Source organism: Lupinus angustifolius, chromosome LG11 (genome assembly GCF_001865875.1).
Source record: "Lupinus angustifolius cultivar Tanjil chromosome LG11, LupAngTanjil_v1.0, whole genome shotgun sequence".
Classification (NCBI taxonomy): domain Eukaryota; kingdom Viridiplantae; phylum Streptophyta; class Magnoliopsida; order Fabales; family Fabaceae; genus Lupinus; species Lupinus angustifolius.
In genome coordinates, this window is record NC_032019.1 from 7,786,481 (window position 1) to 7,802,753 (window position 16,273).

A 16,273-nucleotide genomic window follows, 5' to 3' on the forward strand; every position below is an offset into this window, starting at 1 on the left:
AGTGGCGATGTAGTTTCCGCCTTTGTTGATTTAGTTTGTATGAACTAAAGATGACTTAACCGTTTATATGCATTGTGTTATTCAGGAAATTGTGAATCAGGTTAAGTTAATCATTCGATAACGATAAGTTGATTTTCCGCATTTGAGTTACTTAAAGTGATGTCCCGGAAAATGAAAGTTTTAAAAGGAAACAATTTTATACAATCTCTTTATTAAAAAAAAAAATTTACCCATTTTTCCGCAATGTTTTTGAGAAGTATTTTTCGGGGCGTTACAGAGGCAAAAAGGGATTTTTCATGTATAATCCTGCATAATCTCGAATGTTAATCCTGCATAATCTCGAAGGTTATTAGTTCTGATATGTAGACCAAATGATACAATGCAAGCAAAAGTTCCTAGATTCATGGAGATATAGAACAACATATAAGTTATCATCCTTGAATCTGACATATCTTAACCAAACCTTTCACATGGGCTCGACGTGTACTTGTATGGTCTGGAGAAGTTTATTTATCTTATAGTTTAGCTGCTCTATCTATTTTTGGTTTTATTGCTTGTTTCTAGGGGTGTTCGTAGTCCATTTGGATCGGTTTTTAGGCAAAAAATGATTCAATCCAAACACGTAATGCGGTCTGAACCGATCTGGTTTGTTTATATTAAGATGTCTGATCCAATCCGATCCAAATATAATATGCGGTCTCGGTTCGGTTTGGATCGGTTTTTTTATTTTATAAAATATTGAAATTGCACTTACATTCAAAACTCATAAAAATGACTAAATATTAAGCATAAAATAACAATGAAAATAGTGTTCAACAACGTTAAAATGTGTGCAACCATAGTATAAATAAACAACATCATAAAATAGTAATAAATAGTAAGACAATAATAATAAAAGTAAAAAATAGTAACAACAACAACAAGATATCAATAATAACAAGAAAACAAAATAACAAGATATCAATAACAATAATATGAGCACTTACAATGTCATTTTAACAGTTATGGTGTTCCACTGATGATTAATAACAATAATATTTTCACAACAATAAAATTGATAATAAAGCACCTAATGAGAATAACACTTGAATCCTCTTTATTTGGTCGTGGGATTGAATTAAGTTCTTAAAAAGTGTATCAAAAAACATAACAAAGTATTACACTTAAAAGCAACATATATATAAGTATGTGTTATAGAATATAACAAATAAAATATAGATACAATTTTGGAGTTGGGACTTAAGAATAAGTTTGGAAGACACTTAAAAGTATTACACACTTAATTTTACATATTGTTTCGGTCTGGTCTGGATCCAAGAGGTGAAACCAAAATCCGGACCGACCAATCGGTCTTTAAAAAATAAGTCCAACATGATCCAAATGCATTCGGTTTTTGCGGTTTCGGTCTATTTTGAATTGGTTTTCGGTTTTATTGTTGGACCGGTCTGGATTTGAACACCCCTACTTGTTGTTTTGTCTGGTTTAATAATATCGTTTACCCTAGTGAGTTTTATGGGGTCACTGAACTAGAAGCTAAGCTTAAGCATTTACTTTTCTAGTTAGAGAAATATTTATACATAGACAATTAGTCAATGTATTATCTACCATTCATTTGTATTAATTTTATTTAAGAGACAATAGTGATTTTTTGGTTTCCCACAGGTATCCTCGCACTGGAGGTAATCCTGTCCGAGCCGGGAACATCCACAGATACGTGGAGCTAACTCTCCCAGCGGACATTTTTTTCATCCACAAGACTCGAACCCAAGACCTTGTTTAAGGGAAATCAAACATGTATCACTTGAACCAACGTCCGTTGGTAGAGTCAATAGTGATTGAAAATGAATAATGGATGATATAATGATAGATTAAATTTTTTTACACTAACATCCTTTTCTCTATCCTTGCATACTTTTTTAAATATGGAATGTATCCAATTAATATGGAATGTGTCATAACTAATGAAAGTCAGACCAAAGGGGAGGGGACAATTTGAATTGTCTATATGAATGAATGTTTTAAATTTGGTTAAATGACTATATTAACACTTTATTTTATTAAATAATCAAATTAAAACCTAAAAATAATATAACAATAGGAAGATTATTCCAACTTATAAACATCGTGATCACGAATAATAGATCAATTTTGTCCTCTGCCATATTCAATTCATATTGAATTGATGATTTTTGATTTGAAAATGAGGGAAAATAAAATAAAAGTGGCATGGGTGTGTTAATATACTAAATTAATATAGGTTGCAAGTCAATTCAGAAAAGGGTTATAATCATTCGAGATAGACATGTATTATTAATTTTGTGAAAATAATTAAGAGTTGAATGTGGTCCTTGATTTCTCGTTGTCACTTTCTGAGAAAAATGAATGAAACTTTCTCAAGTCCACAACTAGTGGAAGATTTAGCTAACTAGATGTGAAGGGCCCCACTAATTGTTAGGAAAGCCCTACAATGGGTTTGATTGACACGATAGTTTGATTTTTGGTCTTTTGTTGCGACAATTCCATTTCCAATTTTATTAAACTGCTTCACATTGGTATCCCGTGATGTGTCTATGTTTTCATTACAAATATCTCAGAAAGAATGAATAGGAGCCATACAAGTACTTTTGGTTTATGGTAAAATATATTGTCATTACATCATTTATCATACATATTGAAAGAAAAATAGTGAATATTGTATGAGTTTTATATATTATTACAATATTATCCATCAACATACATATTTAATTATTATTAACCTCTTCAAAAAATAATGTAAATAAATGGTGAATAATATTATAATCAAATATAAATCTTTATATTAACAATACATTGTAAAAAATATATTTTACATTACAATAATATCTTTTTATTTCTTAATTATATAAAATTATACTCATAACTCTTATTATCATAAATTTTCACTTACTCACAACAACTCTCAATTATAATTTTTATTTTATCATGATTATACTATAAAAGAATTTAGGTAAGATGTAAGAGAATATTACTGGAAAAAACTGATGATACATTCAAAAGATAGTTTATATATTAAGTGAACACCTTTTTGTGAAATATTATTCATGTTATAAAATAAACCTTACTTTAAGTCAATTTTATTTTTGCTAATTTAAACATAAATTTAGAATACTTGTTAACCTTCTTTCTATTTTAATTATTTTACTTTGACAGTAACATGTAAACTTATATATTAATTTAGTTATTCCAAAAATTTAATTCCGTTGGATTTTGACCCAATTATTTTATTACTTTATTACTGTAACCAAATTGTGTTCAAATGTTTTTTTAAAGGAAAAAAACACAAGCAAATCAAAATAACCAGGAAGCTTCGAGTCAAATCTAACTAATCTGACCAGAAAAAAAAAGCTATATAATAGAGACTCCCATCTCTATAAAAATTAAATTCTGTAGTGGATAAAGAATTATACCTTTCCTTAATTCTGGAAGTTTACTTTTTAAAAATTCCATATGTACTAATGTGGTTTACAAAAAATAAAAGTCTAAATTAGTACTTACAGATTACGTATGAGAGTTAAAATAATATTTATCAGTGATCATAAAAGATGCTAAAAATAATCAAAGTATACTAATTTTGGGTTTTGATAATTTACTCTTAATTCTATCCATGTCTTAGTAAAAATTAATAATTTTTATTAATTTCATTGTATACATCAAATAAAAAATATGGAAGAAATGAATATAAGATTAAGACCAGCCCCACTATGCTACCACAATATAGTACACTAGTATTATTTAATTTATTTGCACATAAAATATGAACACTTTTTATAGGTAAAGTTTTGATGAGTTTGGAAAAAGGAGAAAATTTTCGATTGTTGAAATTTGAATTCCTGTCCAAATATATTATGTCATGTAATTCTACAAATCTTGAGAAGAACGTGAGTACCCTTTATTACTATTTACTATATTTGTGTGTGCATATACTGTCATTATTTACAAAAGCTGACATGTTAATTAATTCAATTATACCAAGCCAACAACTGTCACAATGCAACACCATAAAGCATGCCTCGTTTTGGTGGGTGTCACATGCTTAAATTGCATACCATGAAGATAGAGGCTTTGGTTTACTCAATAAAATATTATAAGGAAAGAAAAAGTGTAAAAAAATATGACAATGTTTTAATTGTATGGTATAATAAGAATTTGAAAGTTGAGAAAAAATAATATATACATTATTAATAATGACATTTTATGTATATGTTATTTTGGTTTTTTAGAATTTTAGAAAATTGACGATATTCATAAGCATTTCTAGCAAGGAATATGATTTTTTTATAAATATTATTTACCTGAGTTTTCCACCTAATCAGAAAACAAAACAAAAAAACATATGGTCTCAGCATTTTTTCTTCCATTGAAATATTATGGAAAACATTATTTTCATTCCCCTCCATTTATATCTTCCTTTTTTTTAACCCAGCAGAAGATTGCCTTACTCCTTTTCATTCTCTTTTAGATAGAAAAGCAACTTTTTTTTCTATTTTTTTTTCTTTTAAAAACAACGGGTTTGTGCCCAGCAAAAAAACTTAAAATTTAAATCAAACGAGAAGTATAAATCCTATTACATCAGCAAACAAAGTAAATAAAATATTAGATGGTGGTTGTTCATAAATCATATGAAGAACTTTGTTCTCTATTTATAATTGCCCAAAACCCTTACATAATTCTTGGTCAAAGAAAACTGAAAAAGTGATTCGATCAACAGAATATTTTAATATTAGTAAATTCAAAATGGATGTAGATTGTATTATAACTTAAAAGTCGTGTTGGACTCATAGAAACAAACTTATTAAAAGAGATAGTCACGTATTAAAAAATATTACTTCCTTAACAAAATGGGGAGATATCATTTATAGTATAAAAATATTGTGTTATAATTATAGATCACCTAGCTCAACCGGTGAACCAATCCCTATATCAGTATGATATAATAATTATACAGATTATATAATCATACTGGTCAAAAGTGCTCATACCGGTTGATTTTTATTTAAAATTATTTTTTAATGAAAATAAAAAAAATGGTTTTTTATTGATTTTTAATATTAATGTAATATATTATATGTATATTTAATATCGTCGGTATGTGGTTTAATTAGTAAATCATTTGTTGAACCGTTATACCATTATACAAATACTTTAATCGATTTGATGACTGATACGATATTAATAACACTGATTCCCACTATGAAAAATAGGAATTTCTATATTAATTTATTAAGCTAGATTTAACTAATAATTGAAATTTGTAATCTACCAAAAGTCATTGAATTTGAAAATATTAAGATGAAATGAATTATGGCAAAAGAGATAACGAAAGAGTATTTGGTACAAGTTAGGGGGCTCCTAACATAGTTTATGTAAATTTAGAGTTAATAAAGAGGGTGTGTGGAAAATGAAAATGAATGAGAGACACTGAGATACAATGGTTTGTAATTTGTATGTCCGTACGCAACCTTAGCCACTGAAACTCGAAACATGCACTGCGATGCGAATCTTTCTCTCTTTCAAATCCCTATGTGGATCTCCGCGAATCTTGGGCTTCTAAATTAACCACATAACAAATAAGGATAGACCCAATTACCAAAAGGACCTCCACTCCCATTTCCTTTTGCGCAAATGCCCTCCATCACGTTGACCCAACCAAGTTTGACTTCTCTCCAAGGAACTATGGAGGAGGATAAAAGATTTTATAACGTTAGAATTTGTCACATCTATCATTTATTTATTACTATGTAAGTTATATTATTATTAACTCAGTATTGATTGGATATAAGTATTATATATAAATAATATGAATGATCTATTAATTATATATAAAACTTTATAACAACAAAATATATATATATATATATGTATATGTATATATATATAGATGTATATGTATATATATTAAACTCTTTTATTGGTTTCTTTTGGTAAACATCATATTATTAGTTTACATCTTTTTTATTTTCATCTGTTTTGGTCAAACATATATAGTAAGTAGAAATCACGTTTGGGGTGTCCGATCTCAATTTAAATTAAGATCTTAAGCTCATTTGCCGAATTGAAATCTTTATACACTAGAACAAATTAAGAGTGGATAAACTCTCACGACTAACTTTGGGAGGTTGTTAACTTTAAAAGTTTAATATCTGTATGAAAAAAATCATTATTTATAGAAAATAACTATAGCTTTGGTAATTTCTACATTTTCAGAGGATTTTGACTTATATTTTTATGCAAGCGACCTCTAAATTTATTTAATATAAGCAACTATTGATAACCGTTTGAATAAAATCAATATACTTCAACAGAATTATACTTTATCATTTTTATATCGTGTCAATCGAATCAAATTAGGAGTATAATTATACTTTGCCATTTTTATATTTAGTATGTTCTGTGTCGCATAATCTCGTGTGATTGTTTAAGAATGCAAAAACCTCCATCATTTTTATATGTCGAGATCTCTAGTTTACGTTAGTATATAGACTCTGAACATGATAGGGACAAAGTTAAAATAAAGTAAATAATATTCCTTCTATATGATTATTTTAAAGGATTGATTTTGAATTTTATAGACTCTTTCTAAATTTTTAAGTAGATTAATTAATGAGCTATGCACTATTAATATACAAATTTATATACAATCAATACATTACGTATTGCTCATTTATATTATTTTGGTGGAGATCAATGATTATTGAAAATGGATGATGAATGATATGCTAACAATATATAAAACTCTTACATTGTGAGTGCATACATTTTTCTCTTAATTAATTTTGCTATCAAAATATTCTAAGCAATTAGCATGTAATAAAATAAAAAATAATACATAATAATAAGAGCTATCTAATTATTGTCAGATTTAATGAAAAGTGAACCTTTAATTTCCATAAGAATATCAATAAACTCTAAAAGGTAGCTGAGGCAATAATAAGTAATAAAAAATATGGGATGCGTGTTATTTATTTTCAATAGAAAAATGGAATCATGTAGAACCACGCAATCTAGGGACATATGACAACCATACAAAATCAGTATTAGGAAATAATGTTTGCACATTTCTTTCATTAAATGTTTTCTGCAACTGAAAATTCAACGATGCCATGATATTGCCATCAACCTCTCGCTATGTCTGCACATTTTTTCCATTTATTTATTTTAAAAATTAATACTATTATCAAAAGGGATGGATAGTTAATCAGCATACTTCATATTTGTCTTAGATTACTATTTATTAAAATTATATTTTCAAGTTATAATATTATTTGATTATTTCTTTAAAATTAAATTCATTGTTATAATCTTATAATAAAATTTATATTTGCATTTTTAAATTTGTTTAAAGATCATTTTTATTTATGAAAATATTAAATATTAAATTCACAAAAGATTATACCTAGCAAAAAATTAGTAAAAAATAACAGAGATGACTTTTTCCCTCACCTCAAATCCAAATAACTTAGGTTGTTTATAGAACAAAACCTTTTAAATTCCTTAAATACACTTTCCTTGGTTGAAATGTGAAACTTACCTTTTAGCTTCTTATTCACGTTCTTTTAAGAAAAAATATGAAGAAAAAAATCATATCATCCTTCTATTTATGAATCAATATAAAAATGATGAAAATGTACTGAACATATCCACCAGTACCTAATTAAAAAGCTAGCAAGTTTGCAAACATCTAATTTTTCCACATGATGCTAAAAAATCAGTACCACAAAGACTAATAGGTTGAAGACTAATTTTAAGATTTTTGTCTTGAAATGGATAAGTTTGGTTTTTGACATACCAATGGTGGTGTTACTTAACTAAGAGTACATTACCAAAATGATTCTAAACTTGTATATTACCAAAATGAGTTTTCTCTTCGTCAACAAAACACGTTCCAATACAATACAAATTGAAATATACTTTTCTTACCTCTCTCACATAAATGGTCAGACCTGAAACCACACAACAAACGACAAGTGTATTATATAGATATTATTAATTAATTACGATGGTTCCATGATATTTTCTATAACCACTTTGTTCTTTTTACTGGATGACATTTGATGTTTCAAAAAAAATATTATTTCATATGCTAATTTTTTTTGGGTTAAAATAAATATATTTAAAATAAAATTTTAATAATTAAATATTTTTTACTAATCAAATGAAATGACATACTTTAAAAATGTGGTAAATTCATAATTACCATTTGTTGGCAAGATTGATTGGAAACTTAAAAGTTACCGTACAAGGTTGAAAAGTTACTTCATATTAAAAGTTGAAAAAAATGAAAAGTCAGGATGTTTAATAAAATAATTAGTTAAATATATATTCTACCATGTGTATTACTTTCTTACAAAGTGAATAATGATTAAACACAAATGACGATACAGTAATATTGTATAAAACTTATACACTTATGTATTAATAATGATGAATATGAAACTTTAATTACATAATAATTTGTATTTGGAGGGACTATACGGGGCACATCTTATATCCCAAAAAGTTTAGTACTCTATATGTCATTTATTTTTTCATTAATTAAAAAAATATATTTAAATTAAAAAATAATAATTATATATTTTTTTAATCAATCCCAAATGGTAGTATATGAAATGACATACTTTTTAGAATATGTCATCCCAAACTCTAGATATGAAGAATCATATCAATGGAGTAATTATATCCTCCTACTAATTACCTTACCCACAAAAAATAACACATGTCATTTGTAAATCAATTATTGATAAATAAAATATCATATTGTCATATACATTATTTTCTTGTGGAAGAATTAGTATGAGAATATATCAATTTTCTATTAATCCCCCTCATAATATTCACCCAAAAATTTGTCTGTATTGTGATTCACATTCCAACCAATGCAAAAAGTTCATTGAGTTATTCACCCCTTTCTTGTTGAGAGAGTAATAGTGTCTCAGTCCGCAGATAAGTGGAGACCACATATACTATAATGCATGAGAGCCACATATAAAGCTTCCATGGATAATTGTCATTAATGCATTTTTTATATACCTTCTTTTTCTATACCTTTTTTACTCATCTGCATATTATATGAAAAAGGGAGAGAAACACATCTCTTCTTTTTCTATAAAAAGTATGTGTATAAATAAAGAAATACAAAGTTAAAGAGAGGGAATAATTTTGTTGCCATGGATATAGACATATAATGTTTGGCATACTTTTAGCTTGAATACAAAAACCCATCAACAAAAAGAATCAACAAATATCAAAATATCATGTTAAAAAAATAAGACAAATATGAAAGAGATGGGAGATGCACAATAGAATATATTTTTACCACAGAAATAGGCATTGGCCCAATCCATTTGTTCAAGCCCAATAGGTCCAATATACCATGAAATGTTCAAATTTTTTTGAGTATTTTTGGAAGTGGGAATTGGTTAACAAAGATAGTGACCATCCTCCAACGAGATTTTGATAAGGCATGTTCATTCAACTTTAAAGATTGAAAAGGACATTCTAACTTCCAATTTTTGGGGTCATATACAACAACATCATTTGCTTGAAACAGCCATATATGTGATATGTCACTTCTCAAACTATTCAAAATATGAGATATTTAGAAGTGGCTTTCAATTCATAGAATCAATTATATCATTCTCATTTGCTAACATGTAATAATCCATCCACAAATATTGACTTCATATATATATCCCATTTATCTTAAAATTTCACCAGAGAATATTTTTTAGTATCCAAAATATTTCGCATAGACATATTTTTATTACAATTTGGTGGTGTCTTAATTTACACACGCATGAGCTAATTCACATATTTGATCCGAATAAATAGGCATAACATTCATATTTAAATTGATAGTGGATATCCACTATAAATTTAAATATAAATGTTATGCCTATTTAAACTATTCTTTTGTCATTTTTTATTAGCTTTCCCCCATTCCTTTTAGTGGGAAGAGAACGAGTGTTCAAAACACTGGGAAGCAAGTCTTCAACATCTCATTAACTATTCAAATTGGGCTAAACTAAACTTGTAGGGAGGCCTCATTGTTTAAGGAGAGAGAATTTTCCACAGCCAATTAAGCAGCCTATATTATCACAAGTAAACTTCCACCTTATTTTTCTTCTTGAAGAATATTATAGAGTGAGTGTTGGGAGAGACAAATCGATTGTACAATATTGGTCTTAAATAATTAATTTTTAGTACTACTAATGATATTTTTTCATATTTTGGGGAATGACTAATTCTTTTCGGGGTGCGTAGCTACCACTCTCAATAAGTATTGCTCTCGAAAATCGAACATTGATATTTTGGTCATCATGGAATCTAGTGGGGCCTTATACAACTAAATAAATGCCCTGCTAGTTAAGCAATCAATTAAATATAATGAAAAAATAATTTGATAACGAGATTTGATTAATTATGTCTACGTCACTGTGAGCATTCAACGATTAGCAATGTATTATTTGAGATACCAAATTATGGTTTACAATATAAATATCCTTTTAACTCAACCCAATACAATTGACCCAAGGCCCATATTGTATTTATAATTGTGCAATATATAACAAGGAAGTTGAACCTTAGTTTCTACTGTTTACCTCCATCCTAAATAATGAGTCTCTTTCAACCAAATATAAACGGTTAGAAAATTCATTTTCTACAAAACTTCCTGGTCCTTTCTTATTATTCCCAAAGGGATTCAAGCTTAAAACCTCCTCACTGGAGTTAAACAAGTCCAAAAGCTTATGCAAAAGTGTAGAATTCAACATAATAAATGGTGGATATTTGAATAAGAATAAATTATTATTCAGGTAATACTTCTATTCCTAATCCCCACATGCTAAGAAAAAGAATTAGAAGACAGAAGAGAGTTTGGATACACAATAAAATTAATAAAATTCAGCTTTGAGATATTAAAAATGTAAAATTTGTATTACTGAATGTCATTACAGGAAAACATGTCCTTGATGAGCCAGAATTCTCAATTATGTGTATTGAATTGATGTAAATTACACTTTTATTAATATTTTATGCAATATCTTTATCTAATGTAAACAAAATAACTAAAGTAATTTAAATATATAAAATAATTACTTTTATATATATATATATATATATATATATATATACTAATTTAATTAGTATATGGTTTAATAAATGAACCATTAAACTAATACATCTACCTCATTGATTACCAATATCATTCAATAAGATTGTTTATTTGTTGTTGTTCCCTATAATCATTAAGAAATGGATTCCTTTTCAATAATAGGAATATGAGAGGGGATTCTTTTAAAATATAATTTAAAATAAATAAAAAAATTATGTGTCATAATTTTATCTTTATATTGATCTCTCTAATAATGGAGATGAGCTAGACAAATAGGGACTTTTCTATTAAATATTTGGGACCTATCTAGGCAAAAAAATTATTCATGGACTAAAAAAGTAATAATGTTTTGATTCATGATATGAAAATAAAAAAATATAAGAAATTTAAATGAATTGCAGGAGAGTGAGTCTCATTACAATAATGCGACAGAAGGGAAGTTTTATTCGTGAATGTCTTATGAGTCTATTTCATTGAGCCATTTTTTTACAATATAATATCTATGAATTGATGATATATTATTCATTATTCATTTGTATTATTCTTAACTAAAAATGAATGATGATTAAAAAATGAATGATAAATAATATAGCGACAATATAAAAAACTTTTAAAGTGTTGATACATACATTTTTTTTTCTTTTTTCTTTTTACGTTTTATTTTTAAAATATGTTAGATATGCTTCTCAGACAAGGCAGAGTAGTCAGCAAACATTTGGAGGAGGAACAACCTATGGCTATAGAACATGATGGAGTCAATTGGGAGGCATCGATTGAAATGAAAACAAAATTGTCTTTGATTGTGCTATGGTTGTCCTTATTAATCCTTTTGAGCTGGAAAATTCAGTTTTCTGACCCCACCATGTGTATTAATAGCTCATATTAGCTTTAATGTTTTTTTCTTTTCTGGTGGGAAATATACTTCAATATTAAGCTTACTTTTTAAGAAATCAGATCTAATAATAGATTATCCCCCACAAAAATGAAATGCAAACTTTATGGTAAGAAGAGAAATTGAAACGCAAGTTCTTCTGTTGCAAAAACCTTTGGAAATAAAAGCTGTACTTGAGTAAGGTTTAATCTCAAATGAAAAGTTGTACAAAGTTCTCCCTCTACCCAAAATAAAATATTTGTTTAAAATTAAAGATGTGCTTATTCAAAGAATCTACATAAAGGCCATTAAAGTATGCATTTACAGTAGCCTATTAATCATAATTATCAAATTATTATTATTTTAGTTTTTAGTACTATTAATCATAATTATCATTATCAATAAATGTGGACTTAAATTATTAACATTTTAATCTCTATGAGAATTTAAAAAACCTTAAATCACTATATTAATATCTTGTTAATTAATGAAATATATTAACAAAGAAATTATAAATATTTTATTTTCAACTCAATGACAATAAAATTTAAATTAACAAAATTAACTTGACTAAACAAATTAAAAACAGAAAAAGTTAAATTAAAACCAATTTATCAGTTTTGACAAATTCAATCATCCCCTTGAAAAACTCAAAACATATCCTATAAATTTTAGGAAGAATTATATAGAAAAAAGGGTAGGAGAAATTCAATTATAAATTTTTATTTAATTTGTGAAGCAATTTGAGTTTCCCAAATAATGCAGTGTAATAATTAATCAATAATCATAGCTCATTGAGAAAAGTGAGTGAGACATTGCTTTTCTATATAACACAGTGCATCATCAGCATATTTTGTCTGTTTCCCATTGCCAGCTTTAACATTTTGATGCAAAGGTGAAACCTTTATCTTCACTTGAATTGTTATTGTTATTGTAGTGAGAGAGATTCTTATCTATCTCATTGCATTGCAGAAACCCAAAAAAGTGAAGAGAAAGAGAGAATGGAGAAAGCTCTAACAAGGGTCACTAGTTTGAAGGTGGGACTTGGAAACTCATGGATTACTAAGAAGGCCAAAGAAGAGTTTTCTAACATTTCTGGAGATATTACTGTGAGCTTATTTATATATATGTTTTTTTGTGTGTTTCTCTTCAATTTTATTTTATTTTTCTTATTCAATGTAGCTTATTTGTAATTAGTATTATCACTTATTTACCATTTTGAATGTGTGAGATCTGAACAATCATGTGTTTCACTGCTTGCCATGGAATGAGTTTTTGTATTAATATTTTTGTGTGTATAAATTTGGGTATTGTTTATTATTATTAATAATAATAATGTGAAATTGGGTATACTGCATATTGATGTTTCTTAATTTAGCCTGTTTTATTCTTCTAATGAATGAATGATGCAATGGGCATGAAATTTCATTTTGTTTTTGGCTTAAAAATTGATTCTTTGGTTGTCTATGTATAATGGCGCATGCTTTTCCTTTCAAGTTTCATCTTTGAGAAGTTTCTGGGGTTTGTGATGTTTCAGTCATCAGATTTATGTAATTTCTTGTAATCTTATTGTCTGTGCTTTTTGGTTAAGGAGAGGGAATATGGAATATCTAAGTGGATGGGTTAGACTAGACATGTGGAAGGAAGAAAACTGAATGGTAATAAGTGGCTTCTTTCTTAAAAGCAATGGTCTCTGATCCTGATTCTTCCAGATGATGCAAAGACACAATGTTTTTTTGTACTAACAAAGTTATCCCCTCACCTTATGGGTAAGGAATGAATCCATTTCAGGGTGCGAGATTGCCCCTCCCAACAAGTGTCGCTCCCAGGAATCGACCTCGGCCTTTTGGGGTCTTTCTGGGATGTAGCTGGGTGTTATACCAATAGACCAACGTCTTGTTAGTGAAACGAGAGTTTGTTAAATAGGAGTAAGGACGAAAGTTTAGATAATATAGATCATTTATTCGATCAGGGAAGTACCTTCATTCATTAAGCATAGCTAAGAATTTTTAAACAAGATTAACAATAAATTCTTTTCCAATTAGTAGCATGTTTTTGTGTGTGGTTGTGGGGCCTCAGAAGAATGTTTACCCCAAAGGTACTAATTGTACATGTGTGTTTGGTTTTGTGGTAAAAGGGGGACAAAACCAAATTTGGAGGTAAACATGCCTATGCCTTGCCGAAACATCGAAACAAACACACAAATAGCTTTTTGCCCAAAAGCATGTCTAAGGGTGACCGGAAAGTGAAACCAAGCACAAATTAGGTAGGTTTGACAAGAAATTGGTACAAATTTACTTATTTACTGCTTGAATTGTTACTGAAACTACACACCCTTTATTATTGGGTGAATTTCGTGTAGGATCCACTAAATTATATGTGCTCACTTTGTATATAATGTACCCCACATGAACTTCCGCCAATACCACCAAATAGCAAAGAGTGTGTTGAAGAGAATGCTTAAAAGAATGTGCTGCTACTTGTTAATACTTCTCTTATTATAGATAGATAAGAAGATGCCATATGTAGCCGTGTCGTTAACTGTACACATATGTTGAAAAGTAATCCTTGTGTTTTACATCAATCAAGAAAATGCATTAATGAAAAAGGTAAACTTTAATTGTTATAAATAGAGTTGTGTACTTCAAATACCAAGTTTGGCCTCACCTGAGATCAGTAACATTTTGCAAATTGCTTTTATCTAAGCATAAACTGCATAAAATTCTATGTATAAGTGTATAACCATGAAAGCTATATTCAAGCTAGCAATCCTGTTTGGTGTTTAGCCTTTATATTTACTGTGGATTTTAATTGTCAATGCCTTATTTTTGCTAAAATATGCGATCTTTTGCAGACTTTCTCAAATACCGTTGAAGAAAAAGCAAAATGGGTTTTCAACAAACTAAAAGGTATGAATGCATCTTGGCCTTAACATTCTTGTGAATTTATACCTGATTACAAAGATTTACTTCAACAAATTCACCAAGACAATGACTCAGTTTAAATGTATGCCAGGAGTGATGATACACGTGTGCCCTGAAATTCCTCTACGTTTTTATTTCTTATTCTTATGTTTTCCAACACATAGGAACCCTCTCATTGTTTTAATAAATTGTTATATAGCATCGCGAAAAATCTAGGAGAACTATGCACTAAATACTCTGAATCAGTCAGTGAGCAACAATGAAAATCTCACCCTTGGGTTTAAACCCCCCTTCTCTATTCTCTAACCAAGCTGTTTTTCTTCATATTATGTTTCATACAACAACAATCATTATATGTTAGTTTCGAGCATATTATTGTGTAAATATTGTCGTGATAGTTTTACAATACCATAAGTTAAGAGATGTGGCAAATTCTTGGTACAATTACAATCCACACATTAAGCACTAAGGTAACAATTCAAGGCAATTATTATTTCAATGGTTTAGATTCTACAACAACTTGTTCTCTCCATACAATTTACGACATTGTAGACTCATGCATATTCTAATTTTCTATGGTGGGTACTCAATCTTGCCGCCAAATAAACTGAAGTGTTTAGTAGTTATATGTCATAGCATTGATCTCATTATAACCATTTTATATACCACTGCATCAACTACTAATACCTTTCTCATCATTTGCTTCTTTGTTTCAATGTTTTCTCTCAGGCAAGCCACTAAAAAGCCTACCGGATCTGCTCCGAGAGTACAATTTACCACCAGGGCTATTTCCGCAGAACATAATCTGTTATGAGTTCGACGAAACCAAGGGTAAGCTGGTTGTGCACTTGCCATCTGCATGTGAGGTAAGCTTCAAGGACTCCTCTGTAATGCGATACACAACTCGAGTCAAAGGAGTTCTTACAAGGGGGAAGCTTTCGGCAATAGAGGGAATGAAAACAAAGGTTCTTGTGTGGGTTAAGGTTACAGCTGTGGCAGTTGAAGGTTACAAATCTGATAAGGTGTGGATCACTGCTGGTGTAAAGAAGGCGAGGCCGAAGGATGTTTACGATGCACCTCGTGATGCTGTCAGAGTCGCCGAATTCTGAGTTTACAATATTGGTTATTATTTTCATCACCATTCTATGGAATAGTCTAAATATATTGGAAATGTTCACATATACTAGGTATAGAAGTTAGTATTCTCTCTTCTTTATATACATATATGCTATTTTGGTGAATCATTGTTTCATTGAACCTGAGTTGACAAACTCAAATGGAATTCTAATCATGCAATACAAGTTGAAACCATGCATCTTTTAAGTTTCA

General features: G+C 28.6%; 1 protein-coding gene across 2 annotated transcripts; it reads left to right on the forward strand.

The window, feature by feature from the left end:
• Positions 12,803-16,273, forward strand: LOC109361218 (uncharacterized protein At5g01610-like). 2 transcript variants are annotated; one of them, XM_019606598.1, is made up of 4 exons: positions 12,803-12,915; positions 12,993-13,129; positions 14,875-14,929; positions 15,674-16,273. In XM_019606598.1, the coding sequence occupies exons 2-4, from the start codon at positions 13,022-13,024 to the stop codon at positions 16,051-16,053; spliced, it is 543 nt and encodes a 180-aa protein (XP_019462143.1). In that variant the 5' UTR covers positions 12,803-12,915; positions 12,993-13,021; the 3' UTR covers positions 16,054-16,273. The 2 variants fall into 2 exon arrangements, with proteins under 2 accessions (XP_019462143.1, XP_019462142.1); XM_019606597.1 differs by having other exon boundaries at positions 12,809-13,129.